The sequence below is a fragment of the Taurulus bubalis genome (genome assembly GCF_910589615.1).
Source record: "Taurulus bubalis genome assembly, chromosome: 15".
Lineage (NCBI taxonomy): Eukaryota > Metazoa > Chordata > Actinopteri > Perciformes > Cottidae > Taurulus > Taurulus bubalis.
Window position 1 is genome coordinate 9,657,712 of NC_136603.1, and position 27,953 is coordinate 9,685,664.

Sequence of the window (27,953 nt, forward strand, 5' to 3'; positions counted from 1 at the left end):
TGTGGAGGGGTGCAACTAACAATTAATTTCATCATTGTTTAATCCTATTATTACTTTTGGGATTAATTGATCTGTCATTTTAAATCACAGTTTCCTAAAGCCCCACTTTGTTTCTTCGAATAGCTTTTTATGTCTGATTGACAAAAATATTGATTACTCCTGACAACTGAGAAGTTAGAACTACAGAACAATTGATATTGTTGCTTAAAAATGAAATAAGTGATCAATTATCACAATTCTTGGAGGTAACTTTTCTGTCAGTCGACTAATTGGTTATTCAAGTATTTGTTTCAGCTCTAAATCTGACAATATCCAGCCAGGCAACTGCTGTTTTCTGAGGAAGGAATTCAATATAACAAAACAAATCAACACCTCCGTTAAAAGAAGACAATCCCTCTTGTTTCAGACTACTCACTCAGCTATAGTGCACAAATAATACGTGTGAAAGGATAAATTACATGGTGCCACTATTTCCAGACGTTTTAGTCATCCTGTTAATAAAACTCACCACACTTGTTTTATTAAATGTGATTAACTTTAACACCACATCGGCTTAAAAAAAAGATATTTTGTCTTCCAAACTTTACATGGCTTTGTGTGAAATCTGTTGTGTGTGTATGATGTGCCAGTCGTCCGCTCCTACCTCAGCAAGTGTCATTCACCCAGGCGTCTGGCACAAATGCTGAATGCCATCTTCTGTTGTGAGATCTGCCGTGGTAAAGCTGTGGATGTTAAATCGGGCTGCACTGACAGTGAAGGATGGCACCGAAAGCTTGCATCTGTCTCAGCTCCATTTGTTTCACTGTTGGCTCCACTGTCCGGGACAGCTAATCTATTGCTAGCTGACAAACAGCTCATTGACTATGGAACAGCAGGCAGCGGCCTTGTTTACATCGTCACACTCAAAGATGGCTTGAACCGGATTCAGGTTTATTACTCATATCCTGAATACATCTCATAAAAGTTGGAACAAGGTAGTTGAAGTGCTCCAACTGTCATTCTAATATACACAAGGAAAAATAATATGTTGTTCTTTTTTTGTTATCTCAAATTCATTCTAGTTTGTTTTGCAATGCTTGGAAGTGACGACCTGCCTTTCAGACTGAATGAGCTACCCAAAAACAAGCTCTCAATATGGATTAGGCTGTAGTTGGAGCTTCCAATTATGATCTAAATGCTGTTTCGGAAGCTTTTACAGACTTACAAGATAACGATTCTGGAGGGAAAAACTAATCCATCTCCGTTTTTACTCAGGAGATCACATTTCAAGATTCTGAGTATCAACTGTTGTCAGTCTCAGTCCCAACATATGAAATCGTAGTTTCCCTTTATAAAAATCCAGCCTGTCCCTTGTTCACAGCACTTACCTTTGTGGCTTTGAGCTTGGCAAAGCAGAAACAGCAGGTTTGAAGTCAGGGTGGCGATGAGGCTGCACAGAGTCAGTCCTTGTTACAGAGGAAACGATGAAGCAGCTATGATAACTGTCTGGCAGACACAGTGAGGGTAATCTCTGTTCGACACACTGTCACACTGTCTGGAGCGCATGCAGCCAGCATCACAGACACATATCATGTTGGACATTGAGATGTATCTGTAGAGTGTTTCCAAGAAGTCTGCCCATGCAGGGCAGCTGCCAACCTAAATGCTGTCAGAAGAGCCTGCAGAATTTCAGCAGGTCCGAAAAAGAGTCTGAAAATGTTTTGAGAAACTACGTTTAACTGGAAAATGATAACGGCTTTGAGTTTAGATAATAGCAATAAACATCCAGAAAAATATGGAGTTGCCATGATCCATTATTTAGCTCAAATAATTTAAAGATTGTTGATCGCGCTGGAGTAAATGAGAGAGTAATTAGCTTGAGTGGGTGGACAGACACTGTGGTCTTGTGAACCCTGAATAGCTCAACGCTCCTCCGCCTACTCTGAAAGGTTAAGGTCAAAACGACCTTGTCATCCGCACTGGATTCTTACGAGATGTGATTGCTTTAAAATGAATGTATGTGGGTGTGCGCCATTAGTCAGTGGAATGAAAGAAAACCTCACACATTACAGCATAAATACTGTTTACTTACTTGCCAGCATGTAAAACGAACAAAGAGGAAGGAGGAAAACGCTGCAGGTTCAGTTCCAGTATCCTGCCCGTGTGCTGCAGAGCAAGGCACTCCTCCGGTGCTAAAATAGATTTAAATTGCGTGACGGATTAAAAGTGTGAGTGTATGCTGCCATCTGGTGGTTCAGCAGCAGTCTGACTCGCGTGTACAGACGCACACACACACACACACACACACACACACACACACACACACACACACACACACACACACACACACACACACACACACACACACACACAGGAGGCAGATTAAGCCTTTAAGCCTCCAGATGAAAGAGGAGAGGGAGTAATTATTCATTTTTTGTCTGCTGCTTCCAGTCCCACCTCCTTCCTTCCTTCTCTCTTCTAGATCTCTCTGTCCTCCCCACTTTCTTCCTGTCCCTCCACCTTTTCTCTTTCCTCTCCTTTCTGTCCTCTTCTCCCCCTCCTTCCCCTCTGAGTCCCTCCTTGTCCATTCCTTTCTCCCTCTCTATCTCCCCCTTCTCTTCCTCTTTATGTTCCACTCCATCTTCTCCTCCCTCTCCCAAATAAAAATTCAAACAAGCTTTATTTGCATGACAGGAAGGGAATCTATGTTTCCAAAGCGGTGGGATCTTTTATGTGTGCACTCCAGACAGTGAGCATCGTTAGATCTACACGTTTTAAATCCTGTGAGAAATAAACAAGTCTTTGTATTCCAGGAAACACGTATCGCTGAAGCTTTGGTAGTCGGAGCGCTGTTTGTTTTTGCGCTGCTGAGTCAAAGTGTTTATCCAGCCTCTCTGGGGCTGTCCTTTGGTTTTCCTTTGCTGTCCCATGTTTACTAAGACTAAGTCATTAAGAGCCTTTTTAATTAATAGATTTTGATCAGATATCTCAAATGTCAAACAGTGTACTCTATCAGTGTGAATTTGGTAGTCGGAGGTTTAATGATTCAATTTATTTATAAAATTCGGTCTATTTCGATCACTCTTTAGGTTGTAATATTTCTTCCAATTTGCAGAAAGTTCCATCTACTCAACTCAACATTTGTTTTTATACTTTTGTATAATATTACTTTATTAAAGTGTCCAAATAAAGTTATAGGGTAACCACTTGCTGGACCAATAACTGATTAGTTGATCAACAGAAAGATTATCATCAACACTTTGTAAAATAGAGTCGTTTTTCTTCCTATTTTTAATAATAAATTAAAAGTTTTTTTTTATAATAATAATAACGCAGTCATGGAGCACGGGCAGGTTTGCTTTAAACCTCCTTCGGTAGTTGACTGCATTACGGAGCCACCTGGAAAGGCTTGCAAATATGGTGTGACAGCTGGGCGGAAAAATAAGTGCAAAATAAATAAATATATAGATATATCTAAAAACTTGAACTTTTCCTTTGTATTGATTAAAGATTGCGGTTAAAGATTACGATGAAAGATGATCTCAAGATGAGCTCTCACTGTTGGTAGAAACTGGAGCAAAGGAGATAAAAGGAGATAAAAAGAGATGCGAAGACAACCGAGTGATCTCATTTACCATTAATGATCAAAGGTTTGCACTGACAATGTGAGCAACTGTGATTAACACTAAGAAAACACGTCTTTACACGTTCAGGTGGTGGAAGCTGAGAGCTCACATACACATTAACAAATAACAAACACTTGAACCACTGATATCTCCCATAACTATACCATAACATCTTCTCTTTGCATGCCAAATGTCCTCTTTCACCGCCATCAAATTTCCCCCTGGGGATGAATGAAGTATATATCTATCTATCTATTCTTTGAAGACCCGCCCTACTCTGCTTTTGATTGGCGTGCCTTCTTTGCAGAATTTGTTAAGTTTATTGCTGATGAACAAGATTGGTAAAAGGTTGGTCGGGTTAATGATTTCAACTTAAATGTGGTTGTTTTCACAAGGATGGCAGCCGCTTATAAAGTGCTCATTACAATGTCATGGTTATTGAAGAAAAATGTGTTTTAACCTTTTAAATGTTGCTCTGTATATGTTGTGGTTATTGATGGAATAAAATTACAGATCCATTGAAAATTAACGTGTCATTATAAAACTTAATGTCAGCGTTTACGTCGAAATGGCTCACTGATTAAAAGAAAGTGGGAAAAAACGGCACGTAAAACAAAAAGGTTGCTGCTCCCTGCTGTGACTCGACTGTTAAAGAGTCTTTCCAGACAAATAACAGCTAAACATTCAGTGTGAGTTTTTCATTTTGATTTTTAGCTTTCATGTTTGCAACTCAATGCCGTTGCTGTGACAACTGTCCATCACGGCATCAGAAAGACAGGGCTTGATGGAAAAACAAATTTGATGCTTGATCCAGCAGCCGCATGTATAAAATAAACAGATGGCTCAGGGAGAGACAGTACTGATATGGAGGCTCCATGCATCTACAAAAAAAGAAAAGAAAATGTAATTATGCTCCGGCATGCTCGTTATTGATCCACATTGTCACGACTGAGACTGTAAAATCAGGCCGAGTGGCAGAAGAGAGATAACTGCTTTGTGCTCCTGCTATCACAAAGAGCCGGACTGAATGGGCAGTGTTGTGCAGCCTTTTCATTATCAAGCATGAATGAAGCATGAAGGGAAAAATGTGACTCTGCCTTGACTTTCTCTATAATCAATAGAGATTATTCTTAAAACCGCCGCAGTAGACGGTAGACGCACATGTAATCAGCTTGAAGGGTCGTTAACTGGCCACTTTGCTACCTGTCTGTTCAAAATACGCACGGAGGCTGAGCTGTGAACATTATGTTAATGATTTTTCTGCGTATCAGAGTAATAACTATAACTCCCATTACCATTGTGTTCTTCTCTCTGAGGAGGTCAGATGGTAGAAGCAGGGAAGAATCAAGCTGCCTTTTTTTATTTTGATATGATAGTTGACCTGGATCTACATGTTCTGCTCTTAGAACACAGCCCACATCACATTGCCATATGAGATGCAAACTATCTGCCTGTTCTCCTATAATTTACAAATCTGGCAACATTAGTAACCAATGCGGTAGTTTTGTTTTTGGTTTCCTGTGACCGGGAGACCCAGAGAACTCGCTCTGTAGTCTAAGCCCCACCATACAATTATGTGTCAGTATACATACACTGGTTTAAAGGAGTAGTTCAACATTTAAAAACATTTAAAAAGTACAAAAATCTGCCTTACACTTACATCTACAGCTCACGTATTGACAAGTTGTTTCTTGTTTGTTTTATGCATACACAAACAGAAATGTCAAGACAACAACTTGTGACTTTACATTAAAGTGCCATTTAATCTGAGATTGCCATTTAATCAGCAGATATACTGCACAGAAGTACTGGGTGGATGAATAAACTGTAGATGCAGCATGTAACTTCCTCTAAAGTCTTTATGCTAAGATAATTATCTCCTGGCTCCAGCTCAACATTTACCATACAGACATGAGAGTGGTATTGATCATCAAACCTCCTGAAAAAAAGCAAATATGTGTACGTCCCAAAATGTTGAACTATTTCTAGTTCAAAACTGATCCTTTGTAAAGCGGAATGACCTCACTTTCTCCAAAATAAACAGCACCAAAGCAGCAGCATAAAAAAGACATAAAATGTCTCATTCCGAATTCCAAAGACGGTCCATATGAATATTAAAGGGACACAGCTCACATTGCTTTACTGGCCTCCTTCTGATGAAATAAATGTGCTTTTATTATCTGTGGTATTCCTTGTGAACAGGAAAATATTTTTTTTGATTTGTTTCATAAATGTGTTTTTGGATTAATGTGTCAGGAGTGCATTTGTGCTCCGTGTGGTTTTTTTTTGTATTTAGAGAAAAGAAAAAGGCAAATATTCTGTAGAGGTATTGTCTACACAAACACCATGTTCATAACAATCTTGTCTCTTTTTCAAGAGAGGTTTTATGAAACCTACATTCTTGTACTCACCGGCATCTGTGTTTATTTGCTCCTCCCTCTCTCTCCATCTCTTATATCTCTCTCATCCTCTCTCATTCTCTTCATCCATCATCAGAAGGAGAGGAAAGCAGGTGGTTTATTAAAGCTCCTGTCGGGGGCGGCAGCCAAGAAGAAACCTCGCTCGCCGCCCTCCTCCCCGCCCACCCACGACCCCTCATTGACCGACCCCGCCCACCATCCTCACCACCATCACCACCACGCCCGCTCAGGTTCCTGTCCGATGGCGTCTCAGGGGCGAGCCGGCTCCTGTCCAATCGAGAGTGAGATGGTGGGGGCCATTGGGCTGGAGCCCCTGCACAGGAAGTCCGGTTCCCTGGACACCAACTTCCCCATGTCACCCCCAGCAATACGAGCCGTCAACGCTCTGATGGCCCTCCGGCCTGAACCCAAACCCCTGTCCCGAGAGAGGTGGGCGAACACACAGCCACACAGCAATAAATTATGATGATCTTGATAACCAATAGCTTAAAGAACCAAGCTCTGCTCTCTCACACACACACACACACACACACACACACACACACACACACACACACACACACACACACACACACACACACACACACACACACACACACAACACTTCATAACCCTCAGTGGAAACTTGTTAAATCAGGAACACACTTATAGAACTTTCATGTCACAGGACATAAAAGAAGAATGAAGGATGTAATGTTAGTATGTAACTTACTGGCAGCAGAATGCTGACGTATTGGGAGCACTGGTTATCGCACCAAACCAGTCACACTGCTCCTTCAGTGGATGTGTGTGTGTGTGTGGTGAACGAGGATATATTATTGCTGAGCATATTAAATGGTAAAAATTAAGGCAACTGAAATGAATTGAAACGAGTAGTTTCCTATCAAACTGGAAACGTATTCACGCACAATTTGTAATCAAATGTGTGTGTGTGTTTGAGAGGGAGAGATTCGCAGAATCCATTAAACATATTGACGGGTTCCAGAGAATCCCAGGGTCGATATTTCCTTTTGCCCATAATTCACACTGCTGTCCTTACTTGTGAACATACTGAGAGTCTCCACTTATACCTGCACTGGTTAAATGCTTCAGCATGTGATGTTGTCCACGCCGGTGTGTGTGTTATAGCTGTGTCTGTGTGTGGCAGGTACCGTGTGGTGGTGCCCTACCCTCCCCAGAGCGAGGCGGAGATCGAGCTTCGGGAAGGGGACGTCGTGTTTGTCCACAAGAAGAGGGACGACGGCTGGTACAAAGGCACCCTGCAGCGGACAGGACAGACCGGGCTGTTTCCCAGCAGCTTCGTCGAGAGCTTCTAAACCGGAAAAAGTGGACAAAGGAACAAAAAACTGAGTCTCACACAAGCTTCACACGAAGGATGGACCGACATTGGTTTCCACGACTCACATTTTCGGATTGAAGACAGATACTGGAATAGGAAACTTGCTTTGATGATCGTCAGAATGCCTCTTTCTGAAGTTTCAAGAATCTTTAAACAATTTAAAAGCGATTACATACTGGCACAAAATGTCAGAAGTCTTCGGAAACCCATATCGGTCCTACCAATTCAAACACACACATACACACACACTAAAACACACTCAAACACACGCACACACACACAGGGAAGCTAGCCCCGACTTCGACCAGCCACACAGGAAGCAGGGCAGCTTTTCCCGTCCCTCGCCCAGCTTTGTATCAGAGGGGCTCCAGCAGACTCGTTGACTACTGAAGGCACACAGACTGAAAGAGCACAGAAAGACAAACCCTGCCTCCCAGTTCTCCTCCTCGGCGTCATCCACCAGCAAACACTAGCACAAAAAGCATTCGCTCTGCTTTCCACTGAGACCTCAGAACTTCAATTTGGGTGCTGTCTTTGTTTGAAAAGAGCAGATTTACCGCCAGGTGATGAGGAAAGTGTGTGAGCCGACAGTCCAGGATCATTGTAAGCACATCTCCATGTCTATTTTGTGACAACGACCACATTTGTTTCTTACCAACTCAATATATGTTAATAATAATGCATGTGGCATTATTATGTTTTTGTTTATATATATTTGTCGAAAGAGATGTTGTCCCAAATTAGTCATGCTGTGATGATCTGTCACAAAACAAAAGGTGACATATGAACAACTTCAAATTTGACCTTTATAGAGCCCCACATTTGGGTTAAACTGAATAAACTGGTTTGCTGAATGTAGGAAGAAACAAACAAATTACGCCAAACTCTTTAAAAAACGGATTTGTATTGATAAAGTTGTCTTTTGATCTTTTATGTGGGATTATAGAGACAAAGAATGCACTTGGTAATATGTAATACAACTTGCCAATATAACTACACAAGATTTTACAGTAATTATTTATTTGACAAACGGTATTTCCAGTGCTACTATCTTTCTTTCTTTTTTTAAACATGCACAAACCATTTGGTTAGGACAGAAATCTCAATCCAGCTGTTTTAGTTTGAAATGTAAAGTTCCTCAACCAACCAACAAAAAATATGAAGTAACCAATCCAGAGATCAGAAGTACAATACACTCTTGCTGACAGTGTGTCCTCGACCGCAGCCTTTTCTTACCGTAAAGAGTTTTCGTTTGACTGCAGCAATATTGTGAAACCAAATGTGTGTGGATTCGATGCTCACAGAAGAATGTACGGTCGAGGGGAAACCACCTGAAGTCAGAAGGCAGGGACACAAGATTCTCATCACACAACTGCCAACCTTTGACAACAACTTTTCCTCTGATCTTGTCAACCTCTGACAAGTATTTTTGTACGGCCTCAGTGAGTGTACAGTCGGTCTGCTTTGTGAATTTCCGCGTCCTGAGTGTGGATCACGGCTTGTCTAGTTTACATCCAGCCCACAACCATCTACCTTGTTTCCCTGTTTCTGGAGATAGAAGCACAGCAAAACTCAGAGCTTGACTTGCTAACTGTGTGTGTGTGTGTGTGTGTGTGTGTGTGTGTGTGTGTGTGTGTGTGTGTGTGTGTGTGTGTGTGTGTGTGTGTGTGTGTGTGTGTGTGTGTGTGTGTGTGTGTGTGTACCAGACATGTATCAGTGACAGAACCGAGATGATGAATGGTTTACCTCATCTGCTGTTTTTAAGAACTGAGCCAGAATGAAGCACAAACAACTACTGGCCATGTGCACAGAGGCGAGGCTCACCCATTGGCTGAGCACAGACATGTCTAATTGGGTCATCACTAGGTGAGAGTCCGTCATTGGCCAAGCACACTCCGATGTTCTCGGTGAACACGGTTCATGTCACAAAATAGAAAATAAATACAAAATTCTTGACGGAAAATGCTACTTTCTACTTTTCTTGAATTTCATCAATGAAAAGCTTCGCAGAGTCAACAAGATGTTGCAGCGCCAAAGCAGTTTGGAAACTTGAGTTATTTCTTATTCCCAAATGATGTGACTGCAGAATAAACACTCAGACGTGAGACTTTACTACAAGCTCTCAGCAGTCAAAACAAACACAGAAAAAAACAGTTTTCTCTCACCAGATTCATGGTCTGATAATGTAGTTACGTGATAGCTATTTTCTTTTCTTTTTGTCCATGCAATTATTTTCTGTGTAATACTTCTTACTGAGAAAGAGGAGTAGCAATTGCAAAACATGTCATGTTTTATGTCTTCATGGTCACCTTGAAGTGTCCTGTCATTTTGATTTTGTGTGTTTTTGTCCCAATTTCTAGATTGTGGGAAAAATAACTCGGCCCTGATCTCTTAAACTGTGAAGGAATGTGAACCAAAACATGGAAATGAACCGAACAACGTTACAGCGTGGTCTGCCATCATCCTCTGGCTGCAACAGATGAAACCAAAAACACTCACTGCAATTTAGATTACGATTTTTATTAGTCACATACTCAAACACACACATGCAGTAAAAAACTAGGGCTATTCTGACAAATATCACTTTTTCAGTTAGAATGACCTACGGTAAATGAAGCAGCCTCTTTACAAATGTAATGTTTGATTGGTAAATTTTGTTTATTCAATACTATTTCACACAAGTGTACTAGACCATAATATCCACAAGGCTTTTAATTAAGTGTTTTAGTTTAGCTAAATTAAAAAAAATCCAGTTTATTTGCAATGAAGTGTCAGAACTATATGTCACATTTTGGTCGAGGATATTAGTAATTGGAAGCTTCAATCCAAAAATATGTGCATTGACCTTCAGAACCTGTCAGTCCTAGTGCCTACAAATGCCAACACACACAGTATTAACATTAGCCAGAGCGATCCGTCTTTTGTCTTTTCCTTGCTGTTTCTCTCTTCTTATCGGTACAATGAGCATGCTGCCTGTTCTTCTTGCAGCTCTGCTTCGTTTGTCTCCATGTCAAAAAAACTGCAGATCCCAGAACAGCTCTGCACAAACCGCTCGCAAGGTTTTCCCTCATCTGTTTGTACGCCCGCTGAAAAGAGGACTCTAATTTCTACTGAGTCAAACTTAAGCACAAGTCCTGAGTTTGTGTCGGAGATCAGAGGGTCTCGACTGTCTTATTTTGTTTTCACAAGGTCGATGCTGTGAGGAGGAGAAGAGTTTACAACCATCAAAACATCAGGAATAAAAAACACAGTGGTAACTTTACATAGAATATCTTGAGCCGCTGGTTCCACACATGTCGTTTGTGTTTTATTTACGTGATGTACACTTGTCTTTTTCGCCTCAAGCTTCCTAGTTGTAAATACCACTTGTGAACTTGTGGTGACGGCTTAAAAAAATATTTAAAAAAGCCATCAACAGCAGTGGTAATTCCCATTGGACATGAACTCAACACAAAACATTGCACATGCAATTCCTTTTATTGGACTTGGCAAATTATTGTCCACTTCCTTTTTTTTTTGCCGGAGCACTCACCCTGCCATCTTGAATTAGATGTCGGCCATATTTGTTCCTATGGATACTTGTGTGTTTGTTTGTGTGTGCGTGTGTGTGCGTGTGTGTGCGTGTGTGTGTGTGTGCGTGTGTGTGTGTGTGTGTGTGTGTGTGTGTGTGTGTGTATGAGGGGAGGGAGCCTCTGTATGTAGCTCTTTACATAAAAAAGGAACTTTATGAAAAAGTTTGGTGCAGCGTGGAACCTCCCGCCTCACTGAGTCGGGTTCAAAACAGCGGTACAGCGAGGAAAACAGAAAAAAAAAAGTATATATATTATTCTATATTGTGCAGAATATTTATAGGCCTTTTGTGCCATTGAAGTCATGCTCTGCGCTGGCCATGCAGCGCTCTCTACCATGTGATCATTTTACATCGTCTTGTACCGATGACCCGTGGTTGATTTGATTGTTTTTTCATGTCAAGTGCATTTTTCGCAATAAATGCCTTTGTTTTAAAACAGATTTTCAATGTCCTTTTTTGCATCTTCCTGCAGCTTTATAAGCGAGATAACACAGGCAGTGAGAGGTAGTAATATACATGTGTACTCTGATGCATAACCAACACATTACCTGTACGATCCATCAGGACTTTACAGTTGCCCTTTGGAGGATTCATCCTGAGAATCATATCCGCTCTAATTATAATGATCTGCGCTTTATGTGCTCATTATGAGCTTATGAAGCCTTATGAAGCAACACAGGTACAGCTGTCTGGCAGAGTGTATTACCGTCATTATCATTACATGCTGGTCAAGGATGCTTAGAAATGAAGCTGACACTCTTTCTGTCTTTTCATCATTCCCTCCATCTTCTCCCTTCTTTCTCCCCCTCTGTCTCTCATGTGTTCTCAAGCCAACACTGGCATGGACGAGGTGTGTAATTGGTAATTTCAGAGCGTCGCCAGCACTCCCCTTAAATGACAACCTCATCTCTCCAGCAGCCGGGCCTGTCTTCAATAATCACCTACATTTGCATTTAGAGTGACTGGCAAAAGGTGACAAGGGTGCGTGTACTGGAGTGTATGTGTGTGCGAGTGTAGGGACATGACAGCTATCTTGGGTGTAAGTGCACACAGGAAAACTTGACACTAACGCAGAAACTCTAACTGCTATATTTAAGGCGAGCGGGGAGGCAGGCAGCAAATTGAGATTTTTCAGATTTCTGCAGAACAGAGATAGTTTTCTCTTCTGGCAGGAACACTGGGAGATAACCACTTCTCACCCAGAGAGTAGCTGACAACACAAACACACACACACTTTCCCCCAGTTTGCCTTGGTGAAGTCTCCTCGGGGTGTCTGCTTCCCAACCTGCCAGGTGCTGAGGGCCCCTGCAGGGAATCGATCAGCATTCCTCTGCTTCACGCCACACCTGTCTGTCTACCTGTCTGTGTGCCGGCTGTGAGTCACATGAAGGGCAAAAGAGCCAGAGGGTAAGACACTGCAGGGAACAAAACCTTTACAAGGCGGCACAGGGCGTTCTCTTTGTGTGTGATCAAATGTAGCCGAGTGGTGGGCAGGACCAATGTTAAGCTACAGCCGTCTCCTAAATCTTCCTCTAAAGCGAAAAGGGAGCTTGTGATCATCCTCTATACTCCTACCTTCTGATGAAAGGGAAAGAAGTGTCGACGTCTCTACAGTCAACATTTCTTTTAAGATGAATCACAGGGGTGGAGAGGAATTAAGTTGGGATGTCTGTGGGTCTCACATCAGTCTCGAAATGCTTCACACTTTTTCTCCTTTGCGTTACTGAAAACAAAAAGGTCCAGTTGGCCAGAGAAGGTGACAGCAACACCAATGATGTGTGAAAGTAGTGTGTTCTTCAAATTGACAATGTATCTTGTGTAACATTCCTTTGCACTGAAATTTCTTTTGGATTTACTCATTTTTATTGAGGTGGACACATTTTACCTCTTGTAAGACCGCCAGATGAAATATCATTCTATTTTTTACAAAAAGAGGTCATAGATTTTTCGAACAAATCCTGAAGCTATGCACTGCAGTTTGATGGAACCTCCCACTGTCCCCAGCTGCTGAAACCACTTCCACCACTGATAACCAGAAGAAAAGTAATTTCCTAGTAGATGTGCTTGTCATAATTAATAAGTTTTTTTTTAATAATAAAAAGAAAGATAGAAAAAGAAGCAGAGTGTATCAAAAGAGGCAGAGTGTATCATGACAAAAATACAACGATTTATTCAGAAAGGAGGAGAAAAAAAGCTCCCAAATAACACTGTTAATTCCTTAAATACAAGTGTAGTACAAATATGACTTTGACAAGCGTTACTCTATTAAGCATCGGCGTGTTTCCCTAAATGTAAGAGTTATGTGGATAGTTTATTTCTAAGTAAGCGTCACACAGATAAGACACGAACACATATCAAGCACTAGTGTAAAATATAAAGTGGCTGTAAATGTTCATTTAAAAATCACACTTTACTGTTGTGGTTTACTCTGTACTGTTAATGGTTTTGTCTAAATGATTACGTCTAATCATGATTCCAGACAAGTGAATAGAGAAATGAACTTCAATGACTTGTGTCAGTAAAGAAAATAAGGGCGCACAACAAAATAAACACTATATATATATATATATATATATATATATATATATATATACTGTTACATGTACCTAATCCAAAACCAAGCATCAGCCCCAACCTCCTGGAAAACTGGACAAGAGAAGTCCCTTTGGAACAGCAACAGGAGAATTAGTGTTCCTCCTGCAGGTATTTGTAATGCTGGTGTGCTCATAGTTAAAGTGTTTAGCATCAAGGTGGTGTTCGAAAAGAAATCAGACATAACACAGAAAAGGATGAGGAATTATAATGCCCCGCGATCATGACAACTCTTAATGATGAATGCACTAAATTTGCCTCTAGAAAAGATCAGTTAAGCCCTTTTCAGACATGAGTTCTGTTACATTGCTGGATTTAGCGACACATCTGTTAAATATCAAAGGTCTCCATGGAGTAATTATTCTGGAACGACTTATTTAAACATAACAGGACTATTACACAAAGAGCGGCAGTGCTCACATTATATCCCTCCTGACTGCTGGGAAACAGTTGAGTTGAAAAATAATAAAGCAATTGTTTATCTCTGAGGTTTCATTAATGAGACTAAAATGTAAATCTCCTCATGAGGTGCATGTCTGAAAGGGGCTTTATAATAAATTACAAGCATATCACAGATGTTTTTTTCTCATTAGCAAAGTCTTAAGGCTGCATTACAACACGTTAAGTGTGTTCTTATTATACACTAGACATATGGCAGACAGATTAAATGCAAGTGAAGATGTCCCTTTCAATATAGTGTTGTACATATTTAAATTCCTTTGATCTGTGTACAGCATCTCGTGAGGAGGCTGTGAGAGGTTCAATACACCGGGGTGTCCCTCAGTCTGGGCAAATTGAGAAAGAAACAAAAAAAGAAGTATATGGAAAATACAGATTTTATATAAAAATGAAAGGATAAATATAAAATATTACACAGAGGTATAAAACCCACAAAGATTAAAAATACCATGGAGGAAAGTGTGTGTACACACACACACACACACACACACACACACACACACAAATACAAAGGGGTACAGACATTTAACTTTGGCACAAAGTCACACACATACTCGCACACACTGCTGGTTTGTGTGGGTTTTTTCTGGTTAGTGTTTGAGACTGGCCACAAAGGAATGGAAAGGATGTGGCCAAAATGTCACTGGTTATACTGGTCATACTGGAGAGTTCCTCAGATCCAAGCATCTTCACATGAAGCCAGAACTAGAAAAGACCACAAGTGGGAGTTGAGAATCAATTTTACAGAAGATTCCACAGAACAACATATCTCACACCATAAGACTGGCTCTATCACATAATGTGTCTGTGAGCAACCTACATGTCCACTTTCACTAGAAGTGGCAAGTTCTCTAGATTCCTAGAATGAATTTGCTCCTTTGTCTTTATGTTTACAATAGATTTACTCTCAACTTAAACAGCTTATTAGGAATAAAATGTATCAAAAAGACTAATCCTCAACAATATGCAGCACATATCAGTGCGCTCATGTAGACAAATCCAAAATGCACTCAGTAGTCATCAGATTTGTTGCCCCAAATTCAGTTTACCAGAAGGTGTGTCTTGTATTATACTGAACATATTGTCAGCAGCGAGTCACTAATCAGTGAAAATGTTTGAATTTAAACCATCACAGTCTTCAGATGTGTAAATCTATGGATCTTGAATGTTTCCATGGAACAGCAGCTCTTACTTCTTGCGGTCTTTGTCCTTCTTGCCGTTAGCGGTGAGGCTCTGGGCCTGCAGGAGCTGGGCGGCAGCTCTCCTCTTGCCGAAGGAACTTTGGTCGTCATCCAGGAGTCTCTTCTTTTCCTCCAGAGCCGACTTCTCATCTGCATGGAGGCGCTTCAGCTGCTCAAAACGACTTTGCAGCTATGGCACGGAGAAAACAACAGAGTTGAGTCACAGAGACGTCGCCATTATTGATAGTATCAAGTCGAACAAGTAAAAACATTAGACATCAAATCGCACTAAAACCCAATTAGATGTGAAATTGTAAAAAGATTTTTGCTGGAAGACTTTGATTTTATCCAGTAAAAGAAGAAACATCATGAAACAATGATATTTGGTCTCCTCATGATTCATAGGAGTGAAAAACAGAATGGGAAAAAGTGTTGCTGAAATCACATGTATTTATTCATAAGTACAGAGTACACCATGTAATTGCAACTTCCAAAGGAAATAATACAATCAGTAACCAACAGTCCGAATAGATCCACAAAGCTTGTTAAGTGTTATCGAAATGTATATATATCCGTTCGCCATTGTTTTCTCTTCCAAATAAGTCTAGCTAAACCGGGGTTTCTTTTGTGTTGATGTCTACATACGTCTCTCTCAGCCTCCTTCAGCTCAGACTCCTTCTCCTTGACCCTCTGCACAAACATCTGCCTCATCTCGTCCTCTCTCTTCTGCAGTTCCACCAGGAACTCCTGACGCTTAGCCTCATAAGTCTGCTGCAAGCTGAACACACACACACACACACACACACACACACACGAAAGGTCAGTTGTCAGTCATGTCAATTCATGCACCATTCCTTGTGTTCACGCAGGTGTTCATGAGCTCACCTGACGGGTTTGCACTCGGGGTCTGTGTCTTTGAATCCCATTTCCTCCAGTTTGCAGCGTCTGTACAGCTCATAGTGGCTAGTGTGTGTCTGCTCTCTCAGGTCCTCCATGTTTACACAGATCAACATCTCCCTCAGCTTCACGAAGTCACAGTGACTCTCGTTCTCCACTGACATAGACATCAATGGATATTAGGCATATAGAAGGGTGAGGCAACCAGCTGATACTAATTATTTGTATTTTAATCAGGCTAGAAAAGCCTTTGAAAAAGCATTAAGGCCATGATAAGACACTGAAACTCCCAATGACAGCCACAGTAATGATACTTCTTTACTTTGTGTTGGCTGGCAGCTAAGTCCACTGAGCCGGAATGTGCCGATTAAAAAATGAAGTGACAGTTTACTGAACTTTTTCAGCCACAGCATTTATTTATACATGGGACAAGTGTGACAATTATTCTGAGGGGGAGAAATGTACGTCTGAAAAGATTCATTAAATTATTGTGATCCTGCAAAAAACACCAACATCTCTGGCAATACAAGCACAGCTGTGTAGAAGAAAACACAAACAAACAAGGATCTTACCTTGAACTACACCCCAGGGATACTGACGAGCCTTCACCATCTTATTGCCAACAGAGACTTCCTCTGTGCTGCCGACTACAGCAAATGGCAAATGACCCTAAAAAACAGGTTATTTTATCATACCTTTACCCATAAACTCCGAGCAAACGTGTAAAATGGCTGGATCCACAATCCTGCTACTAAAACATATCAAGTTTAAATAAGTATAGTACTTTTACTTGATCTTTTTTAGTTTCAACTGTTTTCACCAACTCCCTCAGCAATACTCCCACATACACAAACAAGTTTAAGTTATATTTTTAAAACATTGCCGATTCTACAAAGCAAAGAAAGTTCAATTCTGAAAATAAAAAAACCTGTGGGAATATATATTGTGACAAATCCATATAAATAAAACATAACACAGTTTTTTTTTTTACTTGAAATACATAACAACTTGAAAATAGATGTATAAAATGTGCCGCACCGCAACATGTGCTCTGTGCTAGTTAGTTTTTAGCAATAGCCCGCCCTCAGAAAGCCCTCCAGTTCAAGGTAGGTTGTGTGTTTCCTTACATTCATGGTAGTGTTGACCTTGGCAACAGTCTCATCATCCAGGGGGAACTGGTAGATTTGGACGCCGTTGCTGACCAGCTCGCTCATGATTTTGATCTTGAACTTGTGCAGCTCGCTCTTACTGATGGTGTCAGCTTTGGCGATCACCGGGATGATGTTCACCTACAGCATGATGGGAAACATGTTCATGTATAAACAGATTAACAGATTCTTCATTATCAAATATGCATACTATTATCTGCAGACTTCAGAGAAAAATGGGGTCTTTAATGCGATCTGTAAAAAGATATACATATATTTTTCATTAATAAGGAGGGGGGAGTCTAACTTTGGAAACTAAAATGAGCAGCATGAGATAAAAACACGATAATTGTATCTCAGAGGGCATCAAGATATTCAGATTATACCATCTGCTTAATGATGTTTCCAGAGCAGGAAGGGGTAAGAAACAGAGACCAGTGGGTTTCTCCATTTAAACTAAGTTAAAGGACCATTTCAGTGTATTATAGGTTAGGCATTATCATAGTTTACAGCATAATTCATGATAACTTATAGTCACTAATTTCACCTATACTAAAGAAGATAGAAGTATAAGTCTAATCCAAAAAAAGTTTGTTGATACAAAATTAGTAACGTTGACTTCCCCGAGCTTTGGGCAGAGCTAACACAAGCTTAACTTACTGATCAACAAAGCATTAAAAGAAAATATGTACTGTAGATACATTAAAATGGCCTCCATTAGTCTGACTTTAAGTACAACCAAAATTATTTCCCCAGTATTTGCTTTTGTTACTTTATCTAAAATACTTTAAAAACTGGTTTTAAATGAGTGTTATATAAACCAGGTTAATGTTATTTCTGGCCAACAGCCCACTCTGCTGTCCAAGCCGTTCCACATTCCTGTCGTCTCAGTTGTACCAAAGAGAAACTTGGAATGAGTTGTTGTCTCTAGACAAGCTTCTGGGCCAGACAACACACCCATACACACACATAGAGAGAAAACAAAACAACGCTAGGAGAGCTGTTCCAACAGCTGTCTTAGTGACTGACTGTCTTTCTGTCAGTGCTGCAGATTCAACAAATGGCTCTTTCTGTGTGTATCTGTACAGTGACACAAAAGGACAACTCGAGTGTGTATGCGTGAGGTGATTACAACATTCCAGGGCTTTTTCTCCTCCATTCACACGCAAATCCAGGGTTACTGACACTCCAGAGCAGTGAAATCACACAAGAGCACAAAAAACACAAAGTCACTACACACAGAGAGCATGGGAAAGTTTCTGACCACTTCAAGAGGGAAGGGAGGGGTTTCGTCAGACGGATAGCGACCCTCTCCCAACAGTCAGATATTAGAGGAAAGTCTAGAAACAACAACTACAGCAGTCACTAATGCAGTACTTCTGACTATCACATTAGTTTGTATCTCACTCCTCAGTGTTCCTATTGACGACAAAAATAATTGACAGATCCACTCTAAAAATATTGCTGTCAATAGAGATCAGACCAACAAATGCAGGCACATTTTAGATCAATTCACCATCATCTCTCCAGAAACTTTCTGAAAAATATCCTGTCTATCCCCGTCTGGGATATTGACAAATCACCAGTCGAACCCTTCAACGCGCATGCGCGCACACGCACACACACATACGTATGCACACACACACACATAGTGATCCTTCTCCTACCTTGCTGTCTAGCTTCTTCATTGTGACCAGGTCCAGGGATTTGAGTGAATGACCCGAGGGGGAGATGAAGTAAAGGCAGGCATGGACTCGCGAGTCATGGTAGTTGTGAAGAGAGCGTTTGATTTTTAGCTCTTCCTGTAGATAACTCTCAAACTGCTTGTCGATGTAGTCCACCACTGGCTGATAGCTATAGGAAACATGTAGGGGAGATCAGAAATATGAGTTTCATGACTGGTTCATAATGGAAGAACATTTCTTACAGTCTTAAATCACATTCACTCTATTGTCACAATTCAAACACTTTTCTGTAACTCGTCTTTACTGTCAGTCACACACACACACACACACACACACACACACACACACACACACACACACACACACACACACACACACACACACACACACACACACACACACACCTCTCTTGTTTGTTCATTTGGTCTCCAAAGCCCACGCTGTTGACCACGGTAAGACGTAGTCGAACATTACTCTCCTGTAGGTCATAGGTTTGAGCCCGCAGCTTCACTTGAGGCTCAAAGTGGGATGACTCGAAGTTCTCAAAGTTGGTATTGAACAGAGTGTCCATCAGAGTAGACTTGCCGATACCGGTTTCACCTGGAGGCATACAAATATGGGAAACAATCTTAGTTATTTAAGATTATGGTTGAGATCCAATTTAGTAGTGTGAGCATCAGGGACAGGCACTCAAATGCAAAAAGAGCATGCCTTAAATGAAGTATTCCTAAAACTTAATTTGTTTGGGGAAGCATGACCCACTGTCTAACACAGAACCTAATATTCAGCGTAATAGTCAGTTAAAGGGAGTATCAAGCACTGCCATTGGTATCAAAGGGGGCTCAAGCTAAGGAGTAGGAGAAAATAATCTATAATAGACAGACTTACGCAACAGCAGTGAATTTAGTTAGTCAAGTAAAACCATGTGTATGAAGAATTTATTCCAGCAGTAGCATTCAGCGTGTATCTGTGGTTCGGTAAGGGTGTGAGTATTTTTGTGTGTGCGTGTGACAACATACCGATGCAGAGAATATTGAAGCAGAAGCCCTGGCAGATTGACTTGTTGACAAGCTGATCTGGGAGGCTGTCAAATCCCACATGGCCTGCCAGAGACAGGGGTCGTACTCCATTATCCTGTGGGAGAAATTGCACGGACAGACAGACAGATCATTCTCAAGATGCGGAAGCCGTTTTCTCCTGAAATAAAAAATATGATGGGAATGTAAAAGTGAACTTTAATGCATTTCGAAGCCACGCCTTTCCAACTTCGTACATTTAAATGTTGTTATATGAAAGCACAGTAATACAAGTTCTGGCAATATTGTGAACCAACCCTTTCCATATCATAGGTAATACCAATAGAGAAATGTCCTAATGTGGGTATAACCTGAAATCACGAAACAATGGACTTGCTACTAACAATAGGAATCTTTCACATATCAAACGGTCCAGGCACCTATCTTTTTACAAATGCATTGCTAAATACATTATTCACGTTTTGCACGCACCCCTTAATGTTTTGGATTTTAAACTGCTGTCCAACCTTTGGATATTACACGTGAAAATGGCTCTCGACAACCAATTTAAAAAGACCTAAAAACAAGCAATAAAAGTTATAAATCCGCACCTCGTACACACGAATTATTATTATTTTATTATATATATGTATATATATATTATATATTCGTAAATTGCTTTAAATGTGCAAGCTACAAAAAAACATCTCACTTTAAATAGTATTTGGATAATCGCTCTCCTGTCGTCCTCCTCTGACCTGCAGAGAGCTAACATTGTTTGGATGTGGTACGATTTTGAAATGACGCATGATAGATCTTCATCATTTGCTTTTTGTTAACCATGTTGTCTATGTGGGAAACAATAGTTTCGAGAACGAGTTTGGCGTTATCGTAAGGGAGATGTCTCGGTTGGAGTAACACCTAACTAACTAAGTTAACTAACTAACGCTAACTAACTAGCGTGACGTGATCGCCAAACATCATCCAAAAATGTCGCTTAAATTCCGGATTTGATGGCGCTTAGCCAGCGGAACATACGTGACTTACCAGTAAAACAGGCCCTATGTTAATACTGTTGTGCTAGTGGTTCTAGCGTAAGAATGTTTAACCAAACAGCACCACAACTATTTTCATTAACTTTTGTAGCTAGCTTCGTGTTAGCCAGAAACCTCATCCGCAGTGGATTTTGGTGTAACACTGAATCCCTTTTTGAAAAGGTTGAGTATAAGTATCAGTTAAAACGCCCCGTTGATGTTCCCGATGTATATCGCCGTGAATGGCAGATGTGCTTTGTGTTCTGTGTTTACGTGACTTTAAACTGACGTGATTTCAATAACTTTTAACAGAAAGTAGGGATCGAGCTCGCGGTAGCTAACTTAATGATAGCCATGGACACTCCCTACTCAACTGTCAAAAACACTGTCACTTATCAACCAGAAAAGAATAAAGAATACTAACCGGCTGCCGAGCAACATCAGAAGAAGCCATAGTTTGGGCCAGAAGTTAACAACACAAATAGTTTCAGAAATAATACAACAAAACTAACTAAAGACCACTTCTTTTTTTAGAAACTTCGTTCGGACCGCCTCACTGCGTCTACCGTCGACAACTGGGCAGGCGAGACCTTTCAAAAATAAGATAGGGAGTAGATGTATAGTTTGTAAATAATATTGAAAGCAAAAATTCGGTAAATTTGTCCGAAGTGTGACGTAAATTTAATTATGCAAGCTTAATCAAGATTAAAATACACGACAATTGTGATATAATGTAGCCAACCGATGTTAATGTCCTGCAGTAATACACTTTCCACCCCTTCATTGTATAATGGTACAGCGCAGATATATTTTCCCAGTCGCTTCCATGGCACATTGTGGACTGTCAAGAAAATCGTAAAGCCAACTACAACGAAACATTTACTTTGTTCTGATGTTGATGCCTGGTTTCAGATTTGAGTTTTTACCAGATAATTCACAAGACACTACATTAATGTTGACATATTTTTTGAAGAGTACATTGGTTAGCTTGATTAGATAATATTGAAGACCCCGCTGTCATTCACTCGGGTTTTAGAGTAAAAGTTATGTAGCCTATATCATGAGACTGAATGTGTACTTTGCATTTTAGTGTTAGGTAAATAATTTGTAATCTACGGTTACATTTTGTAGGGCCTTTTTTTGTCCATTTTTGTTTGTCTTTGTACCGTATGTTTTTTGACCATATAACGTTAGACCTAAAGTCAATATTGTTAACCTGCATGATTACCACGGCATGTCAGTCATCCAATACAGGTTTTATTTATTTCTCCACTTCACTCTCAAGCCACTGCTCTGTCGACATTGAAAACAAAACAGCATTCTCCAAAAAAATCACTGCTTTTCCTTCGCTAATAATTTGAAGTCTGCGTTTACGAGGATCACGTGAACGCAGCATGCAATTTGCAGTGGTGAGCTGTCTGCATGGTTGTTTCAGTTACCGACGTGCGACCCCTATCTGCCAAAGCTCGACACTCCCCGTGGAGGAGAGGAAAAGAAGAGGAAGATGCTGTCACCCCGTCGTCACCGACCTAAATGAATGACAGTGGCTTGAACATGGAGTCATTTTGTAGCGCCCTTGTGTAACTTCTTCAGCAACCTTTGCGCGCTGATTGGGCCGTTCGGTGGGACGATGGCGTCTCCGTGCACGGAGCAAACCGTGCAGGAGTTCCTGATGGAGAATGGAGGGAGGGTCCAACAGATGGAGCTGATCGATCATTTCCTATCGGTTTCGGGGGAAAATGACCAGTCGAAGGAAACGGTGCACCGTGAGGCGCTGAAACGCATCGTGGACACCGTGGGCTTCGTGAAGGTGGAAAACGGCGTGACATTTGTTTGTTTAAACACTGAAGGCAGCGCGGAGTCGGTGATGCGGACAGACACAGGCGGCCACGATCACGCGGAGTGCAATGGCAATATCCCGGAGACACTGGACAACAACTATGTCAACGGCAACCCTGACACCGGAGACCAAATCGGTGAGTCAGGCGCGCATTGTGTTGTTGTTTGTGAATATTTTAGCACATGCTTTATTTGTTTAAAAATATCCTACGTTTATTCCAAATCATATATGCTAGTCCATGTCACTAACGCACTGTCCACATATTTAAATATTTGCTGAGATTGCATTGTCCCGCATTGGCTTTCTGATTAGCCACATTATCAAGTGTCATTGTTTTTTAAGGCTACTACTACTACTACTACTACTACTACTACTACTACGACTACTATACTGACTTTTGACCTTTTGATTTCGACCTCTCCCTTTCCAAAAAAAATCACAATAACTCTACAATAACTAATAAATGATAATGACAACACAACGACATTAAAAGTCTAGCTGTGTGCATACCTGTGAGAATATTAACTGGAAGGTTGCATTGGAGTCCATTCAAGTTAGGATTGTGCATAGACAACTCCTTCATATAGTGTCAGAGCTGGATGACTATGACAAAACATATGCCCAATTGTTCCACAGGAGCGACCAGCTCCTTGGCTGCCAGCCTGGACAATGACAAACAGTCAAATGGCAATGGACCACCTGCAGCCCCCTCCCAGAATACTGAGACCCACACAGCTACTCCTACATCTGGTGGAGGTGGAGAGGTGAAGCTAAGGGAGAGGAGAAGACGGGAGTCCGCCCCTGTGATTGGGATTGGGGATCTGGACCAGGCTCACCCTGCAGGGTCCCACAGCCAGCAGGCGAGAGGGGCGCGCAGGGTGTCCAAGGGTTCCCAGCGGGCCTTGCTGACCAGCTGCCTATCCGAAGACAGTGCCTGGGAAGGGCTGGACTTTGTTGGAGATATCAACACACCCAAGGGAAGTCGCAGGAACTTCATTGAGCTGATGATGAGTAGTTCCCCTCAGGTACACTGTGTTTCTCTGTCATGAAAAAAAGACATTGTTACTATAACCTTTGAAACTCATGGATGTAATAGAAAAATGCTGCTGCACTGCTTTCCATTATGTTAAACCTTGGATCATGTTATACATTTGGCCTCAGCTAAAGCAATAATTTCACATCAGTTGTTTGTTTGTGCTCAAAACAGTTTCCCTGCCTTTGCTGCTGTATAACTTGCAGCATGGCCAAGAGCACAGCTTGATGAAAAACACCATTTGGGATGTAACCAGAAATGCAATATTCATGAAGTGTGACTCCACCGCAGTAGCTTTCTGTCTTATATAACTCAGAGACACTGTGATGTAATCTTGCTGGAACTCTTAGGCAGTTTGACCTATTACCTCCACGTATGTATCATCATAAGGCTTTAACCAACAAAAATGTATTATTTCCAAACGAATTTGTTTACTGTCAAATGTGCCTTTTTATACAATTAACATCAGTGGGGAATTATTTACAGTGTCTGTGAAGTATGCACCTCATTCATTCCAATGCTCTTCCCTTTACAGGTTCGGAGGTCTCTGATCAGCCGTGGTTCACGCCTTCGGGACTCAGTGAGGAGCGATGGGGATTCGGCATCGATCCTCTCCTCAGCTGATGAGGACTGTGCGTCCGTGACCCTGGACCCGCTGGAACATGAATGGATGCTGTGCGCCTCAGATGGACTGTGGGAAAGCCTGCAGTCCCTGCTCGCTGTGGAACCGAGCCTCGTGGCCAAGAGAGACTTTGTCACCGGCTTCACCTGCCTCCACTGGGCGGCTAAGCAGGGCAAAGCAGAGCTGCTCACCCAGCTGCTGGCCTTCTCCAAGGAGAACGCTATACCTGTGAATGTGAACGTGAGATCAAGTGCTGGATACACGCCGCTACACCTGGCAGCTATGCATGGACACACACAGGTGGGTTGCGTATGGTCGTGGTCGTGTCATGTGTGATCATTCTGGACTGAATGATCGGGGGAAAAACAACAAACTTTTTTAGTTTGTATAGAGTATTTTATTTATTATTTTTTGACAAAAAAATTTGAAAAGATTACGAATACGTGTTTTTATTTATCATTATACAAAACCTTTTCTTGCAGAATGGACTTTATCTCGCTAAGAATTTAATCCAAAACAGTCCATTGAAAGTATTTTTCTCACATTTCAATCAATCTAACAACCAGAACATTTCTCTAATTTTCTAATGATGATTTGGGTGCATTTTGCGTTTACTGTATGCTTTTTGTTCCAAAGAAGGAAGGAGGCATCTTTGTACAATAATAGGCCGAGCTGGGATTCAACAGGAACATTTGCCGGCTGTGCTCAGTCATAGGAAAACAATAGATATGGCCAAAGAAGAAACCTTTTCCTGACATTTACTTAAAAGTAAACATAAAGAAGTGTTTTAGGAAGGTAAATAAATTGAATGTTATTACAAAGACCTAAGTACACCACGAATCCTTACTAATTTTATGACATGGAATCTATTTTTTTCCCTGATTTGACAGGGCTCATTGATCAACAGAGATAAAACTGTAAATGAGTCCGACTTAATCAATCTTTATCTTTTGCTATTGGCCAGATAATAAAATGGCTCCCTAAACACGTTATACAATTAATATACACAACATTATTAATATGCACAAAATAGTACAGTCCACATCAGCCAACAAAGAATGCTACAGTATCACACGTTGTAGATGGCTACCATCCATACCAAATAAGGAAAAACAAACGTGCAATGACATACATATAATCGTGGACTGATCAAGACTGACAACAAGATGACAGCAGAGAAGTCAACTGGTGTCCTACTGTTGACATGTTTGATTATTAATGAAAACAAGGTAACAAGATTCAGTGTCTGAACTGTGTCTCTACTGTGTGTATTTAATGGGCTGTGATTGACAGGTGGTGCGTGTGTTGGTGTCAGACTGGGAGGCGAACCCTGAGGCTCGGGACTACAGCGGGAGGCGGGCCATCCAGTACCTGTCCCCGCCACTGGCTGCTGACCTGCAGGAGGAGGGAGTGGTCACATCACCGGGGGCCGAGTCAGACAACGAAAACACCACCAGCAGCAGTAGCAGAGTGCGCGGGTGGCGATTTCCCAGAGTTCTCCAGGGTAATCTGAACCCACTGCGGCTCCTGAACCCACCCGCCGGGGCCACAGAGGAAGGGGCCGTGACTGGGAGGACCAAAGGGGGGATGCAGAGGAAGTCTTCTCTGAGCCGACTGAACGCCCGGCTTCACCGAGGACGACACCGAGCCCAGATCATCCACAGCGCCTCCTTCAGGGACACGGGGGAGGTGGGAAGAGGGGAGGAGCTCCCCAGCAGCCCTCTCCGGACGCGACCACTATCCAACCTGTTTGGATAAAGTTATACAACTCTGCGATGTAAACCAGTTTGACACCTTCATAAGCTGACATGTCAGACGGTTCTATGACCAGATTAACTAAACACATCCTAATTGACAGTTATGATGTCAAGCTGATTTTTAAGGTTTATTACGAGGAAAACAAGTGTATATTTCTCTGAAAATCAAACTTTTATTCCTTATTGCAGTTAATATATTTTTGTTGTTTACTGAGGTCGGGTCACAGTTCATGTAGCATTTTATTTGCCACGAAATTCTAAACTACTGCACTGTGACAGGTTTTTGAACTTTTTATTTTATATTTTAGTGGGTTTTTCTATAATTCTGTTTGTTATGCTCTCCTAGAGTTGGTAGCATCAATACACTATTTTTTTATTTAATACTTTACACTAGAACTAAGACTGTATCAGGTTTTCACTTTAGATTATTTGACTCGCAGTGGTGAGGGATTTGAAAATAGCACTCTTAGGTTTGATCACACAGTAATCTAAAATTCTTGTTTTTGTTTGCAGAGTAAAGTAATATATTCATAGAACTAATTTTTATATATTTCAACCTCCTTTGATTGGGTGGTGCTGTTTTTTAAATGCAATTCTGTAATGTGAATTTTAATTACCAGATTTCAGTATTCAAACTGTTGTAACCACAGAAACAACCATGTGCGGTTGTCATGTTTGCACTTGTCACTTTGAAGATAGTTTGGGATTATGGGATAAAACTGCGAAACTAAAACCATGTTATTGTTATTGATCCCATGTCATACTGATAAGGGGTGATCAGATTCTTACACCCTGAGATGTATAATGCATTGTTCTGTATAAAAGTACAATGTCATTTTTTCCATTTTCTAGTTAATACCAAAATCGTGGCTTTAGTTATGTCCAAGTATTTTAACGACACTCTGTTTCACAGGGTGGGAGCACATGGGGAACTGGTGTAGTTTTTCTATTGATCATAATTGACCTTAAGTCCTCTGGGTCTGGTATGCTCATTGTTACATTGCTTCTTTATGTTGGAGTTTAAGCAGTTTGGGCCTCAATCAAGATCTAATATAGTGAAAAGGTATTCAGATCAAGATATTTCTATTTACAAACAGCGTAGCACTGCTTACATTTCTACAATAAATATGCAATCAAACAATTAATATGAAATGTATCACTCTGGACCAAATTTGATATTTAATACATTGCCTGTCAGCCTCCTGTATTGCTCAAACCTTGCATGTACACAATTATTTGTTCATTAATCATATATGTCATCTGTGGATAGTAAAGAGTTTAGACCAGAATATGCTGGATGTTCAGCTGATGAGCACATTGACTTGTTAACTGTTTTCCCAAATATGTGAACCGTGCTTATACCTGAATATCGGATCAACGACAAATCCTAGATTTCATGAATGTTCCCTTAGTGTTTTGTATCCTTTGTACTCAAATCATATAGGGCTTCATGTAACTTTATGGTTGACTAGAAATGTATTGTAAAAACCTACTTTCATGTCACTTTTTCAGATGCACGAATAGGGAAATGTAAATTCTATCCAATGTTCATTTATGTGTCGAAAAGTAATTGTTTCTGTCTTCTTTGTGAAATATTGTGATGTTGTGATGTGAATGCATTGTTACTGAGCCACTGTCATCTTTGTCTTCATGTCTTATCATTGAATTTGAAATAAAGCAAAAAGGGTTTGCATAAAAGTAAAGTCAGTGGTCTGTTACAGTATGCTACTGTTGATTCAAGCAAACAAATCTGT

General features: G+C 40.9%; 3 protein-coding genes across 3 annotated transcripts in view; 2 read left to right on the forward strand and 1 right to left on the reverse strand.

The window, feature by feature from the left end:
* The window catches only part of LOC306747448 (E3 ubiquitin-protein ligase SH3RF3-like), a gene marked incomplete at its 3' end in the record, with an annotated part of 80,013 nt that extends 72,672 nt beyond the window's left edge, over positions 1–7,341 (forward strand). Inside the window, exons 9-10 of the mRNA XM_079230506.1 lie at positions 6,102–6,454; positions 7,173–7,341. Of these exons, the coding sequence (XP_079086632.1) occupies positions 6,102–6,454; positions 7,173–7,341 (522 nt within the window). The remainder of the gene's footprint in view (positions 1–6,101; positions 6,455–7,172) is intronic.
* A 5,739-nt stretch (positions 7,342–13,080) lies between these two features.
* On the reverse strand, positions 13,081–21,500 carry septin10 (septin 10). The gene is made up of 10 exons (XM_079230413.1): positions 21,372–21,500; positions 19,917–20,031; positions 19,302–19,497; positions 18,880–19,066; positions 17,192–17,353; positions 16,637–16,733; positions 16,053–16,221; positions 15,813–15,945; positions 15,179–15,357; positions 13,081–14,691 (listed from the first exon to the last, which is right to left on the reverse strand). The coding sequence occupies exons 1-10, from the start codon at positions 21,399–21,401 to the stop codon at positions 14,676–14,678; spliced, it is 1,284 nt and encodes a 427-aa protein (XP_079086539.1). The 5' UTR covers positions 21,402–21,500; the 3' UTR covers positions 13,081–14,675.
* Positions 21,501–22,577: 1,077 nt separating this feature from the next.
* sowahca (sosondowah ankyrin repeat domain family Ca) lies at positions 22,578–26,200 on the forward strand (the record flags this gene model as incomplete). The annotated part of the gene is made up of 4 exons (XM_079231285.1): positions 22,578–22,923; positions 23,424–23,812; positions 24,356–24,742; positions 25,736–26,200. 4 exons carry the CDS (start codon positions 22,578–22,580, stop codon positions 26,198–26,200), a joined length of 1,587 nt encoding a protein of 528 aa, XP_079087411.1.
* Between the last annotated feature and the right edge of the window lie 1,753 nt (positions 26,201–27,953).